Source organism: Gobio gobio (genome assembly GCF_949357685.1).
Source record: "Gobio gobio genome assembly, chromosome: 24".
In the NCBI taxonomy this organism is placed as follows: Eukaryota; Metazoa; Chordata; class Actinopteri; order Cypriniformes; family Gobionidae; genus Gobio; species Gobio gobio.
Window position 1 is genome coordinate 19,164,956 of NC_137120.1, and position 23,366 is coordinate 19,188,321.

At 43.9% G+C, this 23,366-nt stretch overlaps 1 protein-coding gene across 1 annotated transcript in view; it reads right to left on the reverse strand.

The window, feature by feature from the left end:
- Window positions 1–408: 408 nt before the first annotated feature.
- LOC307120993 (fetuin-B) overlaps window positions 409–23,366 on the reverse strand; it is a 33,352-nt gene continuing 10,394 nt past the window's right edge. Inside the window, exons 3-7 of the mRNA XM_079808349.1 lie at window positions 21,950–22,037; window positions 13,480–13,646; window positions 10,681–10,782; window positions 10,387–10,473; window positions 409–1,432 (exon numbers count right to left, since the gene is read on the reverse strand). Coding sequence (XP_079664475.1) covers window positions 1,034–1,432; window positions 10,387–10,473; window positions 10,681–10,782; window positions 13,480–13,646; window positions 21,950–22,037 — 843 coding nt within the window. The 3' untranslated portion in view covers window positions 409–1,033. The remainder of the gene's footprint in view (window positions 1,433–10,386; window positions 10,474–10,680; window positions 10,783–13,479; window positions 13,647–21,949; window positions 22,038–23,366) is intronic.

Consider the following 23,366-nt stretch of genomic DNA (forward strand, 5'->3'; position numbering starts at 1 on the left):
ACACTTTCAAGGCCCAGAAAGGTATTAAAACATCATTAAAATAGTCCATGTGACTCCAGTGGTTCAACCTTAATTTTATGATGCAACAAGACCACTTTTATGTGTGAAAACCCCCCGAAAAAATAACAACTTTATTCAACAATTTCCTGTTATATAGGTGGTGAGTGGTGAACTGGCGACAAGGTCATGGGCGGCCAAGGCTCATTGACGCACGTGGGGAGCGAGGCTGGCCCGTGTGGTCTGATCAAACAGACAAGCTACTATAGTTCAAATTGCTCAAGAAGTTAATTCTGGTTAATGCTGGTTAATGCTGGTTAATAATACACTTTTTTGCATATGGGGCTGTATATGTCTAGCTGTCTGTCTGTCCGTCTATACACCCATTAATGTTCAAATGAACAAAGACTTGATGTACAGAACACATTTTTATTGTTTTGCAATACTTTTATTAAAGTAACATTTGTCATTAAACATTATTCAAAACAGTCAGAGTAAGTTCCAAACATTTCAGTAAATTAGAAGCAGTTTTGAAAAAACTACTTGTAAGGTATTTTAATGTAATAAATTATATTTTAATGCATTATATTTTAATTTGAATGAAAGTTACATTTAGATATAATTGGATTTGTTATTCAATTTAACAGATAAAAATGTAAACTAATATTGATCAAATTAATGGTTTATAAAGGTCTTAAAGTTTAGTTTTTATGTAAAACACAGCACACAAATGGCATAATTTCCTGTAAATGGCCCATGCTTGAATTTTGTGTTTATTTGCGTTTATTTTGTGGCCAGGGATACGGGGACTTCTGTTGAATTTACATCTCCTCTGTGACATTGTTAGAGGTTTAAGGAGATTATTATGTTTCAAAGAATAATTCCACATTACTTTGCTGGTTTTGACAAGACTTTGTGAGGGAACTGATGACAATCACATTTGACATGCACACGTTATAACTTACACATCTGAGACCTTTTTCAAAATATTTAATTGACTTGAACTGTAGATTTTGTGCTTGATGAATGAAGCCTCTCATGCGGTGGTGTAGCGAGAGATGCCCGGACAGGAGCGGAACGGAGAGGGGGCGCTGGGAAAGATGCTCAGGAACACGGGTGAATGAGGAGGTGTGGTGCTGGTGGGGATTTGCCTCCTTTGACGGCGCACCACGTAACGGAAGTTCAGTGGTGGTTTGATGGCGCGAACAGAACCGCCAAGTTCCTCAGATGACTCAGCAGACTCATTGGATTCACTGGAAGAGGTGGGGAGGGTGGCGTCTGATGCAGGGATGGCCTGATACACTGGGTCGACTAGCTGAGGTGTTACTGGTCCAACATCTTGGAAAGAGGGCTCAGGGATATGAGGAATATTGTGGGTTGGAGTTTTGGAAAGCGTGGTGGACTTTTCCTCTTGCTTGGGAGTGACAACATGCACCTGTGGATCAATGGCAACATCACATGAAATAGTCAATATATTAATGAGTGAATTTAATGCAATGAGATCAAATTACCATGTACTATCCCACAAACTAATGGCAAGAAAATTATTTACTGTACAACTTATGAGTTGTCCTTGCTGGCTCTGCACGCAAAAACATACATACAGCGCAAGCTGATTACGTAACAAATGACTCTTATCTTTAAATCACACTTGAATCAGTCTAATGAATCTTACACTGATATAGTCAAGAGTGGATGGTGGCTCCAATTGTTATTATTATTATTATTATTATTATTATTATTATTATTAGGGGCCAAGCACCAAAGATGCGTAGGTACCTATTGTAATCATTGGCGTTCTTCTTCTTATTATTCTTCCGTTTCTTCTTCTGCTCTGAAAGTATATGGCAGCCCATAGAACCGCTTGCTGGAATGTTATAAATGTGGCACATAGATAGAAGACAGTCTGAACTGTCACCATAGCAATTTTGGAGTCTCTAACTCAATCCTTCTAGCGCCATCAACTGTCCACATTTGCACTCACGTTTATGCTAATAACTTTTAAACCGTAACCGAAACAAAATTCTTTTTTCCACTGATTCCTTGGTTCAAGACGATTCCATTGCACCCTATGACGTAATTTTCCGTCATGATACATGTTCTACCATTTTGCATTTTCTTAAAAACCTTTTTTTTAAACTCCTCCTAATGCTCACGAAAATTGAACAAAATCATCTTCAGACCATGCCGACAAAAAGTCATGTAATTCAAGTCGATTTGTCAAACCGTTTTTGAAAAACGCGCAAACAAAATCCACATAGCGCTTGCGAAAATAGACATAAGGCTGTATCTCCTCAACGCTTGATTATATTCAGACCAAATGTGGTCCATGTCATCACAAGCATAACGTCTCAGGTTACGTATGTAACCACTTTTCCCTGAGAACAGGGAACGAGACGCTGCGTCAGTTGACGCTTTGGGGAATGCCTCCAGCGTGATAGGTGTCTGAATCACTATCGAATCACATCAATCCTATTGACCGGGCGACAGCCTCTGTCATCATCGACGTGCGACCAGGAAGTATAAAGGGGCGCCATGCAAAACATGACACCATTTTTTTCGACTGAAGGGACTGTTTGGCAGGCAGGCCCCGAGGCATGGCAACAAGACGCAGCATTTAACGCCTCGTAACTAAACAAAGGGTGCCAATGTGAGTGTGCACACCGACGCGCAAAACGGCAGCCATAAAAGCGTCATTTTTAAAAATAACGCCTCAGGTTCGTTTTTTTATTATGACGCGGCGCATTAAAAACTGGCCAACCAATGAGATCGGCGCTTTTGTTCACGTGCCTGGAGCTGCTGAAGTGACAGTAAAACACGACTTGGTGGCGCTCAAGCACAAAACGGTCTTGCCGAGCACACATTGATACGACGAAGAAGCAGTAGGTAGACAAAGAAGAAGATGAGCACATAATATGTCTATGGTTTTGGCAAGCACGTAAATACTGTCTATCTTCTTTTTCTGTGTGAAAAGCTAGTGTCAGAACGTAAAGTGCCGCAGCACCACCTTGTGTACCGGGAGCGCTATCAACTGAATGTGCACGCTCACTCTGTGCATCGCCAATGGAAATCGCTTGGGTGTGAACACTCAAGACGCGCCGAAAAACGTCACGAAAAACGCTGGAGAAAAGTGCACTCGATATTCGTCCCGGTGTGTACAGGCCTTGAGACGTTCCCTTTCAAAAGGGAACTCATGCTACGTCAGTTGACACTACGGGGAACGATATACCCATGCCGCCATGCAAAGGGGAGTGCATGCCTACTGGCAGTGACAACTGTCAGGACAAGCAAATTCCAGTGAAATGCCTGAACCACTCCCCCTCTGGTCACACAAGGCTGTCAGTGACAGCATTCCCTACGGTCATAGCCCAAGCTATAAGTCTGAGTAGGAAACTTCGAACACTAGAGAAGTCCTACCCAGGCCGCTCAAAGGCCTGGATTCAACCAATTCAACAGAAGGGTCTCCTTTAAGGGAATGTGGCTAGGGGGCCCTAGGGCGCCCCAGCCAGCCACTACTTGAATGCCACCAGGGAGGCCTGACCTGTTGTTGCTTCCGTGGGACACTTCGGCTGGGCCACCCCTGTCTGTTTGAGAACAGAGCCTCTGGACATTTGCCTCCTGGAGAGGCATCCATCCCAAGGTACTGCAAACCGGCAGTGTCCTCCTCAGACCCGATCTCAGAGACGGGCATCCTGGAGAGCGATACACAGCATATCGCTTTCAACCCTTGCTGGAAAGGGGAGTTCATCTGCTCGATCCTAGGATCTACTGAGCTCTTATCTTTATAGAAACACTCATCTAATTGGGAGGCCTCGCGAGGGGCCTACAACCATCTGATCAGACCCTGGAAGCTTCGGGCTCACAGACGACCCTCAAAGAGAGGGGAGCTCAAAAACTACCCGGTAGGTAAACCAGGGTGTAGGCTAAATTCCCCCCACTTGGGGACCAAGTAGCAGAAGCGACGCTAGGGTAAGACCGTCCTCAGATGCTGCCGGCTAAAGGCCAGATACTGATAGCGGGTCCCCACTAGCTGTCAGCGTTATGCCAGTTAACAGTTCCCGAACCGAGAACCCAACCCCTTAGGGAGGCCTAGTGAGGCCCATTATCTGATAGCAGTACATGCTAACTGCCCGAGAATCCAAACTCAGAAACTCGCCTAAAGGGAGGCCTGGTGAGGCCTACTACCTGATAACAGCCGAAGCCAACTGTCAAAGTAGCTGGAAAACAGAAACTCGTTTTCTCAGGGAGGCCTAGTGAAGGCCTACTACCTGATAGTCAAGCTACGCCAGTTAGCCGAGCATCCTGACTTGGGAACTCGCCCTCAAAGGAGGCCTAGTGAGGCCTACTACCTGAAAGTGGGCCTGCAGGGAGACCTAGTGCGGCCTACTACCTGCTAGCGACTCGTCCTAACTGTTTCTCAAGTGACTGAAGCCCAGGAACATGCCCTCGGGGGAGGCCCGGTGAGGCCTGCTACCTTATGACAAGTCTCCAGAGAGGCCTAGTGAGGCCTACTGTCTGATAGCGAGCCTTCAGGGAGGCCTGGAGAGGCCTACTACCTGCCCATAGCTCATGCAAGCTGCCAAGTGGCTGAAGCCCAAAAACACGCCTCCAGGGGAGGCCTAGTGAGGCCTGCTACCTCGCGACAAGTCTTCAGGGAGGCCTAGTGAGGCCTACTGCCTGATAGCGGGCCCACTACCTGTCAATAGCCCATGCTAACTGCCAAATGACTGAATCCCAGGAACGTGCCCTCAGGGGAGGCCTGCTGAGGCCTACTACCTGTCCTGGAGTCTACTGCCAAGACTGCCCAAGCTGGCTGCTCACAGCTGATTGGCTTTTAATATGCCCCATCCTGGGGCTGATCCATCCCAGAGGCCTCCTGGAGCATACTGTATGACGCCGCAGTCTTACCGGCAGCACCTACAAGCTCTGGAACCTAATCACATTGCCCATAGCAGGGTACTCTGCAAAAAACGCCCTGGACCCACTAAACGGGGGGAGTACCACATACCCCACCCACCTCCATGGAGGTCCTACCATTACGTGCGAGGGCGTCAGCCATGGCAATGCTCTGGCTTCTAGGGAGCTTACTACCGAACCAACAAATAATAAAGGTTGCAAAGTGCTGCTCAACCCGAGCCGTGGGTGAGGCAGAATGATACAGAGCTAGGAGTGGGGTACTCAAATCTACCCTGCCTTATAAGAAGAGTACTGCCACCTGGCCAGGACATATAAACAGGGCCAGAGCCTGCCAAAAGCTGGTGGCTTTTCTAAGAAACTAGCTCTGGGGGGCGGGGTTGAGCTATGTATACAATCTCTTCGTATTTGTACGCCCCACGACAACTGGCTAAGTCGCTATCAATTCTGCACAGCACCAACCTGCATTACTAGTGAAGACTTCACAACGCAGAGAAGGTGGCGGGCCATGGCCGGACGACTCTACATCTGAACCTCCATTCTCAAAAACTTATACTGAGAGAGGATACAAATCGCCTACCAGTCACCAGCTTAAAACTAGGACAAAAAATATACGCCTAGCAATACGTACATACCCACATACCCGCAGGAATGGCTCTCTATTAGCTGGCTCTCTACTAGCAACACTAGCTCACCATAGAGCCCCAGCAACTCGTGTGTAATGATCGTTCTAGCCACCTAACAGGGGAACTATAGGCCCTACAGAAATATCCAAACGATCCATAGCGACCCCTGAAGCTCTCTACAGGGAGTATAAGTCTAAAAATATATTAATATTTTTCCCTCTTATAGGGGACTTACCCGCTCGCCTGTGGCGCGCCATGATATCCACCCACAAGCTTTATTCACAATATTTATGCTTAGGTGCACCACTACCACGGGCCTGAAGGGGGCGCACTCACAAACCAAGCCAGGCAGGCCGTCAGAGTCTGACACATTTCTTTTTCCGCTCATCACAGTCCCAGCCCGGCCTGATGTAAGATGCGCCCGGGGAGAAGAAAGAACGGGGAAGGACGACTACTGAGACTTAACGCGCCCTCTGGGGTGGGGACTTATCCCAGCGTGGTCTCCGGTGCTGGTTCCGGGCTTCCTCCCCAGCGTCCTTCCGGTTCCTGAAGCGGGAGTCCTGCCTTTTCTGCGCCCTGCTCCATCACGGAGAGGGCGCACGAGAGGCGACACTGGCTCGTTGGCCCCGCCGCTGGTCCTCAGACCGCGACGGGCCAGGGCTTCCTGCCTGCCTGGGCGCAGCCCCGGATCTCCGTGGAATACAGGATCTGAATGCCACCGAGCGTGCCCTCGCCTCTCTGAATCTTCCCACCACCTCCGAAGAGGTGCCGAGGAGCTCAGAGGGCGAGACCGGGGCAACGAGGAGAAAGGACTTCTCTTTCTCCCCGATGTCCGCCAGGTTCAGCCACAGATGTCTCGCCGTGGCCACCATAGCCGCCATCGCATGCCCAATGGCGACCACTGTCTGTTTGGTGGCCCAGAGAGCTAAATCCATGGTGCGGTGGAGCTCGGCCATCGCATCAGGGGGTAGGCCCTCCCCCTGATCGAGATCCTTCAGCAAGTCAGCCTGGTAAGCCTGCAACACCGCAGTGGTGTGCAGAGCCACTGCAGCCTGACCCACTGACATGTAAGCCCTGCCGTGGGAGCTCTCAGTGTCAATGGCCTCCCGGATGCGAGATAGTTTGCAAACGTCTCGTCAATTGGTGGCATCGACACGTACCCAGACTCGGCCGATCCATCGACATCAACGAAGTTCCCCCGCTGCACCGCCACTGCAACTGTAGCCTGTCGGTGGCGCGTTCCATAACTTCCAACAATCCCCCATACACGGGGCAGGATGGCTGAGAGGGTTCGACCTCAGCCGAATCATCACCACCCTGCTCAGCCATCCTTTGCTCATGTGGAAGAGCCCCAGCTGACGAGGAGAGATCCGACTCCGCCCCCGGCAGCTGCCCCTCGCGACCTGACTGATCGTCCGCGAGAACTACACCTATCTCCAGACGATGAACCAGGTCCGTCTGGGAACCCCAGGACAGTAGCCGCCGCTCGGCCTCAGCACGGGCGGGACCGTCCCCAGATGCTGGGTCCTCTTCCCCCGAGAAGAGGGCCAGGTGAGAGCGGAGTGCTCTGATGGGTAAAGCAGTTCGCACAGGAAGTTTGCAGTTTGCACAGGAAGCGCGCAGTTCGCACAGGAAGCTCCTTCGAGAACCTCCCTCGCATGCTCTTCCCCCAGGCATTCACAGAGAGTGTGAGTGTCCTCAGGTGTCAGAAATCTGGGGCATGGATCCACACACTTGTGAAAATTCCGCTTCTTCTCTGTGCACTTCATCTTGTTTGGATTACGTGTTTCAATAGTACAACTCAGACAAACAGTCCCTGAAGACGAAAAGAATGGTGTCATGTTTTGCACGGCGCCCCTTTGTACTTCCTGGTCGCACGTCGATGACGACAGAGGCTTTCGCCGGTCAATAGGATTGATGTAATTCGATAATGAATCAGACACCTATCTGATTGAGGCATTCCCCGTAGCGTCAACTGACGCAGCACGAGTTGCGTTTCGGCCATTTTCCCATATCGGCCATTTTGGGCATCGACCATTTCACAAAACTTGGTATGGATCTTTGGCACCATGCCCTGACAGTACTAAAAATGTTTCAGGGCAGCGCCACCTTGTGATCAAAAGTTATAATGAAGATCCCAAAAATGCTAATAACTTTTGATTAAATTTGATTATTGTAATGAAATCCTTGGGTCGTGCCAAGAACATAGATACCAATTTGGCCGAACTTCCTGTCCGCCATTTTTATTTTATTTCAAAACCTACTTTTCGAATTTCTCCTAGTTTGTCAGATTTTCACCAAAATCGAATCGTATCATCTTCAGAATGTACAGACAAAATTCTGGATTTCGTGCCGTCCGTATAGCGCAGCGACAAATTTTAGGCATGATGCCAAAATGACTCTTGAGGCTGTATCTCTGCAATGCTTTGACATAATGACACCAAACTTTGCATGTGTCATTGTCACCTCATTCTGACCACACCACATCAGTTTTGTAACAGTGCCACCTATTAGTCAAAAGTGATGAACCATTAAATTATTTTACACGCGACTATATTTATGATTTTTCATCCATTTTGCCTAAAATCGTTGTTGCCCTTGGTCTGATGCTGCCAGCCATGTTGGCATGACTTGTCGTGTTCTTTGTGCTTGGCCCCGATAATTGCTATAATATTAATATTTCTGTCTGTTTTTCTACATCTTGACTTATTTTTCTAATGATTTCAACATAAAGTTATTTAAATCAGATGTCCCAGGAAAAAATTGGAAACATTATTTCTAGCAATTACGTTTGGTTGCTGCTAGTGGTGCATTTTACACTTGCTTTAAAACCCTTGAGCGGTCTTCTGTCATTTCTGATCGGAGAATTTTACTTTTACTTTTATGAGACTTTTATGACATTTGTGAACACACACAAAAAACGAGGGCATGATTCAAACAGGCTAAGTGGTCATAAAAAAAATTGTCACACTCATGGTCTTCGGGCAAAAATGTCCGACCATAGGAAATGAATGGGAAATTGACAAAAATACGAAAATACTGAGAACTTTTGTATGCACAATCCACAAATCGGACACAATATTGAAAAAAAGTTCACAGCAGTGAAGGGATGACACTATAAAACATCAAGAATGTGATATAGACATATCCACTCACACACAGACGCACACACACACACACACACACACACACACACCTATGAACCACTGTGTCTGTAACACAGAGCAAAGTTTAGAAAATATGTGATATATATTCAATAATTCAATCATAATTCAGAAAAAGCTCACAGCAATGAAGGGGTGACACTCTAAAACATCAAGACTGTGAAATAACCACACCCATTCCTACACACACACACACACACACACACACACACACACACACACACACACACACACACACACACACACACACACACACACACACCTATGAACCACTGTGTCTGTAACACAGCAAATTTTTGAGACTATGTGAAATCAGATCAAAAATTCAGTAATAATGTTGTGATGTGGTGCCAGAGGGTGATTGAATTAATTGTATTTTTTTTAAATTAAATTCTGAATCAAAAAATGCTTCCTTGCGTTCTCTTTCTAACAAAATGTTCAGGTTTGACTGTAATCATAATGCATAAACTACGTCAAATCACTATTTCTAACAACAACAAAAAAACTAAAACTTAAAAGTAAAAGTAGCCTTTGAGGATGTTTAAATATATATTTAAATCTTCCACCCAATAAAAATATGTAAGTATGTCTAAAACCAACTAGGCAATTCTCAAGCTGCTCTATAGAGCGCTATACAGACAACTAGTGGTTACACCAGGGTATTGCATATTTTCTTTCTATGAAGGCGCTAATCTGCCTTCAAAAATTGGATTTTAAAGGCCTAAACTATATTTTAACTTTTTTTAATTTTATTTTTGTATTTATACGAACATTTTTTTAATTATTTTCACACTGAAAAATGCTGTGTTGTTTCAAACCAAATTTGGGTGAAATATGGACAAACCCAACGGTTGGGTTTGTCCTAATTTGACCCAAATTTGGGTTGACACAACACAGCATTTTTTTGAGTATTCTATGGGAAAAAATATATATTAATTATTGCATAAATATGAATTAGTACCACAAAACCCTCTCAAAAAATGCTAAATAAAAAAGAAAATATATTATTGAACAAAAATGTATTAGAATGATTTTGCTGAAAAAATATGAAGTTACATTTCAGGGGTCCAGTCACTTTTGACCGCTAAGACCACCAGTATGACTCCCAAGTAAAGACCGCACAAGGGTTTTAAAAGTCCTGCTTTTTAAATCTTTATTCCTGTCTGTAAGAATAAACAACTGGAAAATAAGAAATTATATTGCCTTCAAGTCCTCCTGCAAAGTTCCCACAATGTCCTTGTCAAATGAACTTGGAAACTTGGGTAATTTAATATTTCTTTCTGTTTTTTTAGGCAAAGACGTGACATTTTTTAGGGTTGGTGCAACAAAATTGGTTTTGTAAAATTTGGTGTGTAATTTATGCTTTATATGCATTTATTGTTCCTGGTCAACACTTTTACTTTTTACTTGTAATCTTTCCAATAAGACAAGGGAAGGAGGAGAAAGACTGGACAGAAGGAAGGAATTAGTCTATTTTTGTCTTTCCGCTTTTCTAGACAAAATAAAGCAAGAAGGCTATAAGTGCACAGGGAAATTCAGATAAACTCTATTGGGTTTGGCTCAGCTTCCTTCTGTTACGTTGAGGTGTTGATTTATCTCTGTCATCTGGCTTTTAGAGCTGGAAAGTTCTCCAGTGTGTCACCTGGAGAAAAAGCCTGACAAACAAATTTGGATATTTAGGGTACCTGTGGGTGAAATATTTCACAGGACACCTTCACATCTTGTTGGCTGTGGTCAGGGCCAAGAACCTCCCCGACACAGAACCCAACAGTCTGAAATGAATATACACAGTCGCAATTACCACACTATAATGGCAGAGAGAAAGCAGACTGTTAGAAATTAGGGAACACTTCATCAAATAAAACTTTTCATGGTGTGAGAAAAACAACATAGAAAATATTAATAGTGGTGGATGTTAGGTCATTCAGTTGGGATCCAACTCAAGAACGTGGACGTAATGGACGTTGGCAGGAACTCACCTTTTTACCTTCATCTCCTGGCTTACACTGAACCTCTGGGAATGGAGCGAGTGAGCATTCCTGAACAGTGTACTCCACAAAACTAGCAGAAACAGGAGAGCTCTAAGAAACACAGAATAAAAAGATTAATTAAATCTGGCCAGGGCAGTGTTATCGTATTAAAGGGTAAGTTCATTCAGAAAATAAATTCTGTCATCACATACGGACTACATTTTTATTAATATAAATAACAATAAATAACAACTTGGTTTCAGGTGGCTTCAGAAAAGTAGAGTATATATATATATATATATATATAAAGTAATTTTATGCTGCTTTTCTGTCCTTTTTAGAGCTTGACACTGTCAGTATCCATTCACATTCATTGCATTTCCTGGTCGAACTAAGCCTTAAGGATGGAAATGTGGAATAAAATGTGGAATTTTTATGGCCTCATTGTACATCATGACATATATACAATGACAATGACTTGCAACGACACCATTTTCACAAACTCTGATGATTTTTTTTTTATTACTCATCCATTTAAATTATATTAAGCCTTAAAGTTCTGCATATCTAAGGGCAGGAGTGACAGGAGGATTGCCATTTGTCTGCTGTCTGTTATGCCGAGTTCACACTGCCCAATTTTAGCCCCGATTTTGACTCGCCGACAGATTTTGCGAAACCGCCGACAAATGCCCGAAATCATGGGAAAAACGGTGCTCGTGCACATTAGTTACAATCACACAGTGTCAAATCAATTTCTATTTCAAAGTCTATGTCTTTAATATGAAATATGAGCCTCTTATGCATCCACTGTGGGGATTAAAACTCCTGTACATTGAAGAAAAACGTATGGATTGTCATATACATTTATTTAGAAGTATTATTTTTCTTATTTTCTACCCAAAAGTTTAATTCATACTGGAAGCCAGAGGGCGCCCTCAATTAGAAACTCCACATTTTCCTCAGAGAAGTAATCGTTTTCAGGAAATCCCTAATGTGAAGCTCGCGCTGTAGGCTGAATAAAACGAAGATAGAAACGCTTTGACTGATTAAACATGAAGAGAATACTATAGCGACAAGATATGGTGTATTGAGTTCTTCAAGCCTTCTCGGGTATTTTCATAATAATAAAGTGACACAGTTTAAACACACATTCATCTTCCCAGCGCTGAAGTGCCCCTTTAGCTCGTGCTTCAGACAGAACAGTCCCTGAAGACGAAAAGTGAGGCTGCGTCCCAATTCGCCTACTTATACTACGTCCTAAAAGTATGTACTCTTTTTGTGAAGAAAAAGTACATACTTTTGAGTGTGTAGCAGAAGAGTATGCAAGCTTTGGGACATACTACTTCGTCATCTTTAACGGACTCTGTTACGTGCGTCCCGTCACCGTTTAAACTGCCCTGTCAATCATCGTCACAGTTCAAATCCTCCACTTTCAATTTAATTTCCTACCGTATCGGAGAGAAATGTAGTCGCTCGTTGATCTGCCTTTCGTGGGTCTTTAATGCAGAGACTCCTCTCATGTGTTTGCAAAGTTAATGGCCAAACGTATCATTACAAAAGTTCTCAATGCTGCTGAAGGAGAAATATAATGTGGATAACATTGAATAAATATCTTTTCATCAGGTTAAATACTGATAATTACTCACTCAAACCACTTTATCTAATCCTCTCCACTTAACCGTCAGACTCGCGTAACCGTCATGTTTGTAGTTTTTTAAACACTTTTTATCCGCGTTTGTAGTTCTAATCGAATCCTCGTCCATCTCGCAATGGGTTGTGGGCAATATCAGCCGTTAGAGTGCGCATCGATCTGCACTTCGGATTCTGACCGGAAATAGTAAACCATCCGGGAATCTTTGGAATACTTTTTTCAACATACTAAGATTTGGGACATACTAATTCTTTTTTCGAATACTATTTAGTACGGATAGTATGCGAATTGGGACGCAGCATGAGTGTGTGTTTGCAAGGCGCCCTTTTATACTGTACTTCCTGGTCGCACATTGATGACATCATGGCTGTCGCCGGTCAATAGGGTTACCGTGATTTGATAGTGATTTCAGACACCTGTCACGCTGAGGTGTTATTCCCAAAGTGTCTTTCGACGCAGTGCAAGTTCCCTTCAAAAGGGAACAACAATGTCACTAAAGAAGTGTGTTTCTGGTTGTGAGGGAAAGATACCCTTGTTCAGCTTCCCAAATAACCCACATAAAAGTGGATGCAGGTCTTGATGCCGGTCATGAGTCGAAACCGCAGGCGGTGAGTGAAACTGCATCAAATGTCTGTGTTTTGTTGGCAATTGGTGTGCAAGTGCATATAATGTTAACAACACTAACGTATAGTGAATCAAAAGTTATCCAGGGATAATAACATAGACAAAATAACTGAACAATAAGCTGGAATGTCGGCACAATTGCATGTGCGCAGTGTTCTGACATTTGCTGCAGCTCTGCACTAGGCTAGGCGACCCAAGTTTCAGTCTCAGCTCGTGGTTCAGGTTACTCAAGCCGACATTAAGTTTGTTCACAAACATTAGCATCTAGTTGGAAATTTGGCATGTTGCAAAGCATTCCCATCTCTTGTGTTTTTATTAATGACATAATCAGCAATTAGAAGACGTCAACTCGATTTCAAGCCCCTAAAAGTCGACTTCAAAAAATCTGAGGTCATTCAAAACCTACTGTAAAACCGGTATAACATTTCACAGAGTGTAAACCGCTATTGTCGTATACCGTGGCAAACCTAAATGACACCACAATTTAATGAATTGCAAAAACTACAAATTGCTGGTCTGTCATCCATTGCAACCTGATAGGAGGCTCTGGTTATGGTGTTCACAGTCAGGCTAACAGGAAGTGTGCTTTGTCTGTTGTATTTAAGGAGGGATGTCCTGGCTGTGGCGATGGCTTCATTACTGTCTACCGGCAGCAGCAGAGGACAGTCTGGACACGTCAGCTGTAACTTCTCTGGAGGGTCTTGGGGAAGAAAAGGAGAGAACACATCTTAAAGTTAGTAAGATAAAAGAAAAATATCATTGCAATAGTTTAATTAATTTCACAAAAGCAAGACATACAAACTTTGTTGTCAAGGATAGAACAATACATTTATTTTCAATCGTGGCCCTTGCTATTAATTTGTACTTGCTATTAAAGGGTTAGTTCACCCAAAAATGAAAATTAGCCCATTATTTACTCACCCTCAAGTCATCCTAGGTGTATATGACATTCTTCTTTCAGACGAACACAATCAGAGTTATATTTAAATATGTCCTGGCTCTTCCAAGCTTTAAAATGGCAGTGAATGTTGCTCTGTTTTTGAAGTCCATAAAAGTGCATCTATATCCTTCATGACTGCTCCACATGGCTCCGGGGGGATAAAGGCCTTCTGAAGCATAGCGATGCGTTTGTGTAAGGAAAATATCCATATTTAAAACTTTATAAAGTAAAATGTCTAACTTCCGGCCAGCCGTCTTCTGTATTCAACTTACAGAAAAAATGTAGCACCCGCGCCTCTCACAGTTCAAAATGCTTACGCTACGTCTGACGACATTGCACACCAGTTACGCTCATTACACCAGTTACGTAAGCATTTTGAACTGCGAGAGGCGGGATATTTTTCTTACACAAACCCATCAATTCACTTCAAAAGGCCTTTATTAACCCCCTGGAGCCACGTGGAGTACGTTTAAGATGGATGAGTGCACTTTTTTGGGCTTCAAACTCGTGGGCCCCATTCACTCACATTATAAAGCTGGGAAACATCAGGATATTTATTAATATAACTCTGATTGTGTTCATCAGAAAGAAGAAAGTCATATACACCTAGGATGGCTTGAGGGTGAGTAAACCATGGGGTCATTTTCATTTTAAAGTGAATTAAAGGGATCATGGCATGAGAATGTCTCTGTTACGACTGTAACCTTAGTTCCCTGAATATGGGAGAGACGAGAGACGGAACGTCATAGGCGGAGACGTCGTAGCCATACTCCTGGTGGAGTGGGCCCAGACAGCCAAACGAGAGGGCTGCCCGGCCGCCACTTAAGATAGCCTCGACTACCCACATGCTTATCCTCTGCTTTGAGACTGGACCCCCTTCGAGGGTGGCCCGTAACAGACAAACGACTGTTCTGAACTTCTCCACTGGGCAGATCTGTGGACATAAGCACCTAGTGCACGAACAGGGCAAAGCAGATAAAGTCTTTCCTGATCTGACAGAAGGCCTGCAGTACTATGGGTCTCACAGGATTAGTGGAAACCTAGGAACATGACCCGGCCTAGGATGTAGGAAGGCCTTAGTCATACTAGGAGCAAATTCCAAGCAGGAGGGTGCCACAGAGAGGGATTGAAAATCCCCTAATCTTCAAAGAAGATATCGCAAGAAGAAAGATAGTTTTAAAAGAGAGAAACTTCTCAGGAACTTCCTTCGAGCCGAAGGGAGCCTCGGAAAGGCCTTGAGGGACAATGGCCAGTAGTGTTAATTTTGTCACCTATTTTTAATTTAGTCTTAGTCTTAGTCTTGTGCCAAATGTCCTTGTTAGTTTTAGTCATATTTAGTCATTCACAAATCTTTTTTTGTTAGTCAAGTTTTAGTCGACTAAAAGTCTCATCATTTTAGTCTAGTTTTAGTCAAAAGACAACTCAAGGTATCTTAGTCAAGTTTTAGTCGACCAAAAGTCTAGTCATTTTAGTCTAGCTTTAGTCAAAGGAAAACTCAATATATTGTGTGGCAAAATAAGTTACATAAAGTACATATAACCTGCATAATGTTTGTGCCACAACACCACAGCTAACTGGTTGGTTTACAGCGTAGATGCCTAAAATCAGCATTAGCTTATGAGACCATGGGCACAAATATTGATTTCGATCTTGATTCAGTATGAATTCATATGGATATAGCTACTGTACATATAAGGAAAAATAAGTTTTTTACACTTTTTTGGGGTTATATTATATTTGCTTGCATTCTTTACTATTCACTATTATTAACATTTCAAAATTTCACAAATAAGTCAGCAGTTATGATCTGCAATACTTTGAGCAACTAGACTACATGTGTATTAATTAAAGAGCCATACAGGCACCATTAATGGCATTACAAGTTAAATGTTTTATTTTTCCAGCCACAAAATGGCTCTAATTTGCCTTTTTGCAGTGGAATTCTCTATTTTAACCTTAATTAATACACTAATTGTGATATAAATAATAAAAATATTAGAAGAAAAATATTTTAAGTGTTCATTAATGGACCATAAGTATTGCACAAATAGTATTTAGTACCAAAAGATCTCCTCAAAATATTCAATAAATATTATTGAATTAAAATATAGGCTATTTATTTTTAAAATAGTTAAGGTGTATGGTCACATTTGACCACCAATGAGTATAAGTGTGACTTAATTAGTAAGGAATACCTGAGGGCTAAATACAAGAAAAACATTAATATTAATGTTAACAATGTTGCATCTCTACCACTCTCCATAATAAAATGATACTGTAAATGTGGCTGACGCACACTATGCTGTACGGGTTTGACAAAAATTGCTGCAAACACCTGTAAAGTGAAGCTGTTGTGTAACTTGCGCGGCTTAAGCCATTAATATACGGACACAGCGCTAGAAGTATTGAGCGCTCCGGGAACCACGTGACCACACGCGCGCGGCCGCGAGATGACAGGCGGAGTCTGAGAGAGACCTCTACTCCAGCAACAGCGGGAACTCTTTCTGAATATTTTGAACAGCTGAATATTCATCTCATGATGAAAAAGTAGAGACAATTGTAGACGAAAATGAAGAGAGATTTTATCTTAGTTTTTATTTTATGCAAAACATTTTAGTCTCGTCCTTTTTCGTCAACAATAATGCATGTTAATTTAGTCTTAGTCAGCGTTTTTGGACATTAGTGCAGTCTCGTCATCGTCTCGTCTTCGTCATGGAAAAAAAGGTCGTTGACGAACATATTTAGTCTCGTCTCGTCTGACGAAATTAACACTAATGGCCAGGTCCCAGGCCGGCACCCTGGTGCATAATAGGGGTTGCACCGACTAGTCGACTAATCGACTTTGATGCTCTGCCGGGATGCTTTAAGCTTGACGTTGACTAGTCGCTAGACAGGATAAGACATTTCCTGACATGCAGGCTGCCAGGCTCTGTTTCCAACAGTTAAAAATGACAAATAAATACATGCTCAGAGAGCTCTCCACAAGACGTGTTTGATTATACCATCTGGAAGCTCAAAATGGATCGGGAGAATGCACGCTTATTGTAGAGGTCAGTTAATCACCGTTCTAAATGCGTGCTGCATTGTAACCAGTACCGCCGCTACCACCACGCGCATCACGCGCTGCGCGTAGGGCACCACGTGCTGTGGGGAGCATTTAACACAAGAAAATGCTCTTTCTACCCTCCCGCAGGTCAGCTCTGCCAAATTCGTGAACGCCGCCACCGCGGGCATCATAAAGTGATTGCGCTTCAAAACGCTTCAAAACATCAAAACGGCCAGCGGCGGGACTGATTGTAACACACACACACACACACATAGCTCGCACATTATGCGCGCGCGCTCCTTACACAAAACCATTCATAGCGCAGAAATGTATCAACACTGTTCTGTGATTTATCACTAAAATAGCTTAGAAACTGAAAAGTTTTAGTATATATTTCTTAGTAACTAAAACTCACAGTTTCCCTATTAGTAGAGAGACGCTGGCAAGTAGAATTAATTCACACGCAATCGCTCTCTCCACTAATGCATTCATATACATGTAATCTTTATTGTGCTACTTTATCTGTATCTGATTCAGAACGAGCAGAAATCTGTGAGAAATAAAACGACCCAAAGACAAAAGAACTGATACAAAAGCTGTTATGTAGGAGCAATAACCTTATGGGCAGCGCTGTGTCATATGCCATAGCTGTCCTGTGCACAAGAAAACTTGTGTTCGCATCTCAGCTCAAGGTTCAGGGTTATTTGTTTATTAATGACGTCATCAGCGACTAGTCGACGTCGACTCGACTTTCATCACATAAATGTCGACTTGAAAAAATCGGAAGTCGTTCAACCCCTAGTGCATACTGCAGGTCTTAGCCTCAAAACGAGTAACTAGAGGGTGTCACCCCAATGAAACACCACTCAAAGGAGTGTGGTAAGCTGCTAAGGCCGCCACAAACACCTTTATCTTGGAGGGAGCTAATCCAGCGGAGAAACTCTCCTACAGTAACTCCAGCACCGCGCTCGCAGGGCAGTTAACTGGATCCCACAGGTGATCTCTGCACCATGAGGCAAAGTGACTCCACTTCAGAGCATACAGTTTCATCGTGGAGGGAGCTCTAGAGTGTAGAATGATCTCCAACCTCGGTTGAGAGATCAGAACTTATGAGCTGGGCCCCCTCAGAGGCCAAACCCACAGTTTCCACAGCTCTGGGCGAGGGTGCAGGATGGCACCGCCCGCCTGAGAGAGAAGGTCCTTCCTGAACGGAATCTCCAGGGGAGAGCCATCGAGGAGAGACACGATGTCTGCGAACCATACTTGGCCTGGCCAGAAAGGGGCTACTAGCAGCAGACAGGCCTTGTCCCGGCACACTCTCTCTAGAACTCCCGGAAGCAGAGCAATCGGGGGAAATGCGTACAGGGGCAGCCTCGGCCACTCCTGTACCATCACATCCAGTCCCAGTGGAGCTGGAGGCGATAGGGAGAACCACAGATGACAAAGTGTGTCTTTGTGTGTAGCGAACAGGTCCACCTGAGCCCTGCCAAACTTCTCCCAAAGGAGCTCCACCACCTCAGTGTGGAGTCTCCACTCCCCGGGCCCCTGCTTCCTCTGCTTCCACATTCAGGCGCCCTGGGATGTAAACTGCCTTGACTGAGAGCAGGGCCCACAGGAGGATCAGGCGAGCCAACTTGTATAGCTGACGAGACCTCAGATCCCCCTGATGGTTTATATAGGAGACCACCGATGTGCTGTCTGTGCATACAAGCACATGATGGCCCCTGAGATACGGCAGGAAGTGCTTCAGAGCCTGAAACACTGCCAGCATTTCTAGGGAAAACCCCCTGGTCCTGCCTGCCAATAAGCCCTGGGCTGAGCGACCACTCATGGTCGCCCCCCCAGCCCGTAAGGGAGGCATCCGTGGTCAGAGATACTCGCTGACATTGTGCCCCCAGTAACGGGCCCTGGGTGAGAAACCAAGGATCCTTCCACATGACCAAGGTGTGGAGACACCGCCGCGTTGCCTTGAACACGTGAAAAGGGTTTCCCCTTGGGGAAAATCCCTTGGTCTTGAGCGACCACTGTAACGGTCTCATGTACAACAGGCCACAGGGAATCATGTTGGACGCTGCTGCCATCATACCTAACTGTCTATGATACTGTTGACAGTGAGCAGCTGGTCTAGCTTCACCCCTTTAACAGCTGAGAGGATCGACCCTATGTGAGGCTCTGATAAGCGGGCCTGCAAAGAGACCGAATTCCAACTCACGCCTAAATACATTATTTTCTGAACTGGAGAAAGAACGCACTTCTTGGAGCTGAGCCTCAGCCCTAACCTCCTCATATGCGTGAGAACAACATCTCAATGTCGAACCGCCAGACGAGCTGACTGTGCCAGTTGTCGATATAATTGAGAATGCATACACTAGGGGACTAACTCCGCGTACACACACTTCATGAACATGCGGGGTGAAAGAGCTTCTCCCCTGAAAGCGAACCTCAGGTACTTCCTGAGCTGCGGAAGGATGGAGACATGAAGTATGCAGATCTAACGTGACAAACCAGTCCTCAGACCTGATTTGAGACACAATGTGTTTGAGTGTAAGCATCCTGAACTGAGCTCTGCTACTGAGCGGTTGAGGACACGCAGATCTAGAATAGGGTGCAGCCCTCCATCCTTCTTTGGCACGAGACATAACCAGAGCCTGCTCCCATTGCAACCCCATTGAAACTGGGTGGATGACACCTCCATATTTATAATCTGCAGGACCCACTGAGATATATTTGGCAGATTCTCCCACTCTGACATAAAATCTACTAAGGGTACCAGCCTCTCGAGGCTGTCCTCTGATGTACTCTGCACCGCGAGTGCAGCACCCTGATGCGGCGAACTGGCATGGAACAACTGACTCGACAGCGCCACCTCCCTCCTCGGATGACTCGTGAGGGCTCTCCACACCCCGGCGCTCAGGCAGGATTGGTGGATTGACCTTGTGAGGGCACCGGAGGCAGACGGGCACCGTATGCTGAGGTGAACTCCACCTGCCCCCGGGGGGGACCGCTCTCACCGCCCTGGGCCCACTGACGTCAGGGCTTCTTAGACGTGCAGGGCTTCTTCCTCAAGATAATGACAGTCCTCAGATCCGTCTTATTCTGTGCCTTAGGGCGCCGCCCACCCTTCTGAGGGGGTAGCACGGGGTGCGATGCTCTGTTTTTGCTGCGCCCGGTGTGAGGAGCTTGTACTCGGTGGCTAAGGAGGCTGAACAGTGGGCACAAAGGAAGCGCTCATAGGCCTGCTTTTAACTGAGGCGTGCTCCTGAATAATATATATATAATATAATATAATTATTATTTACAATAATATTTAATTTGGCTACTGCTTTATTCAACACCTCCAACAGTTCCTCACTTGCAAGGGATTGAAGTGGCAAGTCTTCACATCCACCTGCATTGATACTGCTGATATCCACCTCCTTATTTTTCTGTTAGAGCTAGATAACTGCAGCATCACGGCTGCCCCCCGGGCGGGAGAAAACGCAGCGCGGGCTCCCGAACCCAGAGAGGAAGCACCGGACCTGCCAGATGAAGGCAGAAAATGGGATGAGTCCGTCTCTAACCCCTCTGACAGGACCATATGCGAGGCCGCTGCGCCCTCCTCGAAGAGCGCCTGGCGGGATTGCAACATTCCTAGAGGCAGCGCCTCGCAATGCTCGCAGCCAGCCCCCTCGAGAGCCGACTGAGCATGCTGCTAACCCAAACAAATAACGCACATTGAGTGTGTATCCCCTCTCGTAATGTAGTGAGAGCAGGGAGAAACACACTTTCTGTACTGCTGTTCACTCGCCATAGTGTCTCTCTTTTGTGAGTCAGTATGTGTTGCAAACTTTTTATATGAAAACAAAAAAGTCTGAACCCAGACACAAACATAGAGCTGACAAAGGACAATGATACATATCGAGCTTGCTGAAGACAACAGAAGCTGGAGGCGTGTCTTTGCTGGTATGCTTTATAGTTTCCGGGTCTACAACGTCACCCGCCTATGACCTTCCATCTTTCTATTGGACTGATTACATACGTACTTCACGACGCAATCGCGCAGAGGCGTTCCCAAACCGGTGATGCAGCGCGAGTGTCTTACAAAACACCCTGCAAGTTTCATAGCTTAAAATGCCCTCCTTAATAGAAAAGAAAAATAGAAAAAACAAACAAACAAAACATTTGTGTAATCAAGCTCTAAAAACAGCTTGTTTGAATATTGTGGGATTTGTGATGTCACACAGGTAAAAACATTTGCATATGACTGCATCCAGAGCAATATATCGACAAATGGTTACACATCATCGCACCATTGGCCCCGCCCACTGGCGTTCAGTTGCTTGATGGCTGACATTTGCCTACACTGGATGTGAGTGAGAACTGCTTTATAGATTAAATGAACTAATTTAATAATTGTTGATTTTTACAACTGAACTGAATCAACACTAAACTGACTTCAGATGAATAATAGACAAAATGCATAATTTTCCTGTTATCACTGTAAAGCTAACAATCTGTATTGTATAAAGATATATAATTAAATATACATATATATACATACACTGTAAAAAAAATCAGGTCTCCGATTGAAAATTTTCTAGTGACCGATCACATCTAAATTTTTTAGTTGGCCGAGAGAAAAAAATCAGGGGGATTTTTTCGGTTTTTTCGTTTTTAGTTATTTTTTAACTGAAAAATTTAGATGTGATCAGTCACTAGAAAATTTTCAATTGGAGACCTGAATTTTTTTTACAGTGTATAATTAATATTATATTAAATATATAAATGATATAAATAAATGTGACTTGACTGGAACCCATTATAATCACTAGCTACATTTTCATCCTAAGTTGTGAATTTAACTTAATTACAAAATTGGAAAATCGCATGACCCATTTAATTGCACAGCCTACATGGATATATTCACAGCCCTTCTTCAGTTTCACATAAGCTAAAAAAGTTTCTGCTTGTTGAGATTTCTAGTAACCAGGGAAATCTTGTAAATGTATGCAGTCAGGAATGGAAATGAATGGATGACCTGGAACAAGTGTGCAGTCATAGCTGTAGAGGTAAGAGTAGCCCTCTGGTGTGTGGAGTACAGTGGTGTTACAGTTTCCAGAGATTTGCTACAACACAAGGAACATACATTAATTGTATATAAACCCATCTAAAACAATCATACACATTCTCCTTTCAAGACAACAAAATCAGAGTTACTTGATAGATAACTTCAAGGTAGAAGTTGGATTAAAGGGGTCGTCATATGATGCTTTTTTAATGTTTTCCTTTTCCGTAATGTATATGTTCATGTACAAGATCTGCAAAGTTACAAAGTGTATTGTCTTTATTCTATCTAACAGAAAACACTGCTCCAGACCTGTCTAAAATGCCTCGATCCAACCCTGCCTTCACACAGGGTTTATCATAAATATGAGTTTCCTTGTCAGAAATACTTTTTTCCTAGTCAAGTTGTATTTACTTAAGAAACTCAAATGTTTATACCTGAGTTTCAGAATTGGGTGTTCTATAAACTTGGCGGAGGGGAGAGCAATTAGTTTCATTCCACCATAGCTACATCAAAATAAGCATTGCATAAGTTTTGAAGGCGTTTATTGGCAAAAACATTCAATGTACGCCAGGAGTCAATATTTACAGTGTTGACCCTTCTTCATCATAACCTCTGCAATTCACTTGAGCAAGGCATGCTCAATATCAGCTTCTGGGCCAAATCCTGACTGATGGCAATCCATTCTTGGAGTTGATCACAATTTGTGAGCTTCTGCTTGTCCACTTACCTTTTGAGAATTGACCATAGGAGCTCTTTGGGATTAAGATCTGGGGAGTTGCCTGGCCATGGATCCAAAATTTCAATGTAATGATCTCTTAGCCACTTCATTATCTCTCTTACCTTGTGGCATGGTGCTCCATCATGTTGGAAAATGCATGGTTCATCACCAAATTGCTCCTGGATCGTTAGGAAAAGTTGCCCTTGCAGGACTTTTTGATACCGTTATTCATCCACTACAGAGTTTTTTGGCAGGATCTTTTGTATATTCAAGTAAAGTATAATACTTTTTGTGTCAATAGTCCTAAGTCCAAAAACAAAATCAGTGCAATCTTGTGCATTTTCAAGTAACAAGTAATTATAATTATATGCCAACGTTATCTATAAAGGTGACACAAGTGTTTTTTTTTTTGCAACTTTCAGATTTTGATCTAGGAACACCAGCATGTCAATGTGCTTCTTTGTAGCTGTAAGTCGTGGATAGGGGAAGGATGAAGTTTTCTCATGTGTCCTCCTCCTGCACTAATATCAGGCATCTTTTCATATACTGAGAACTCATTTTGAGTTCTGATTCTGCATCCCCACCCTCTGCTCTGGATGATGCATCCTCTCCACGTTCATTCTTTTTGTTTAAGTTTTCTTAGCTGGTTGCTGCTTTTCACCTGGAGAC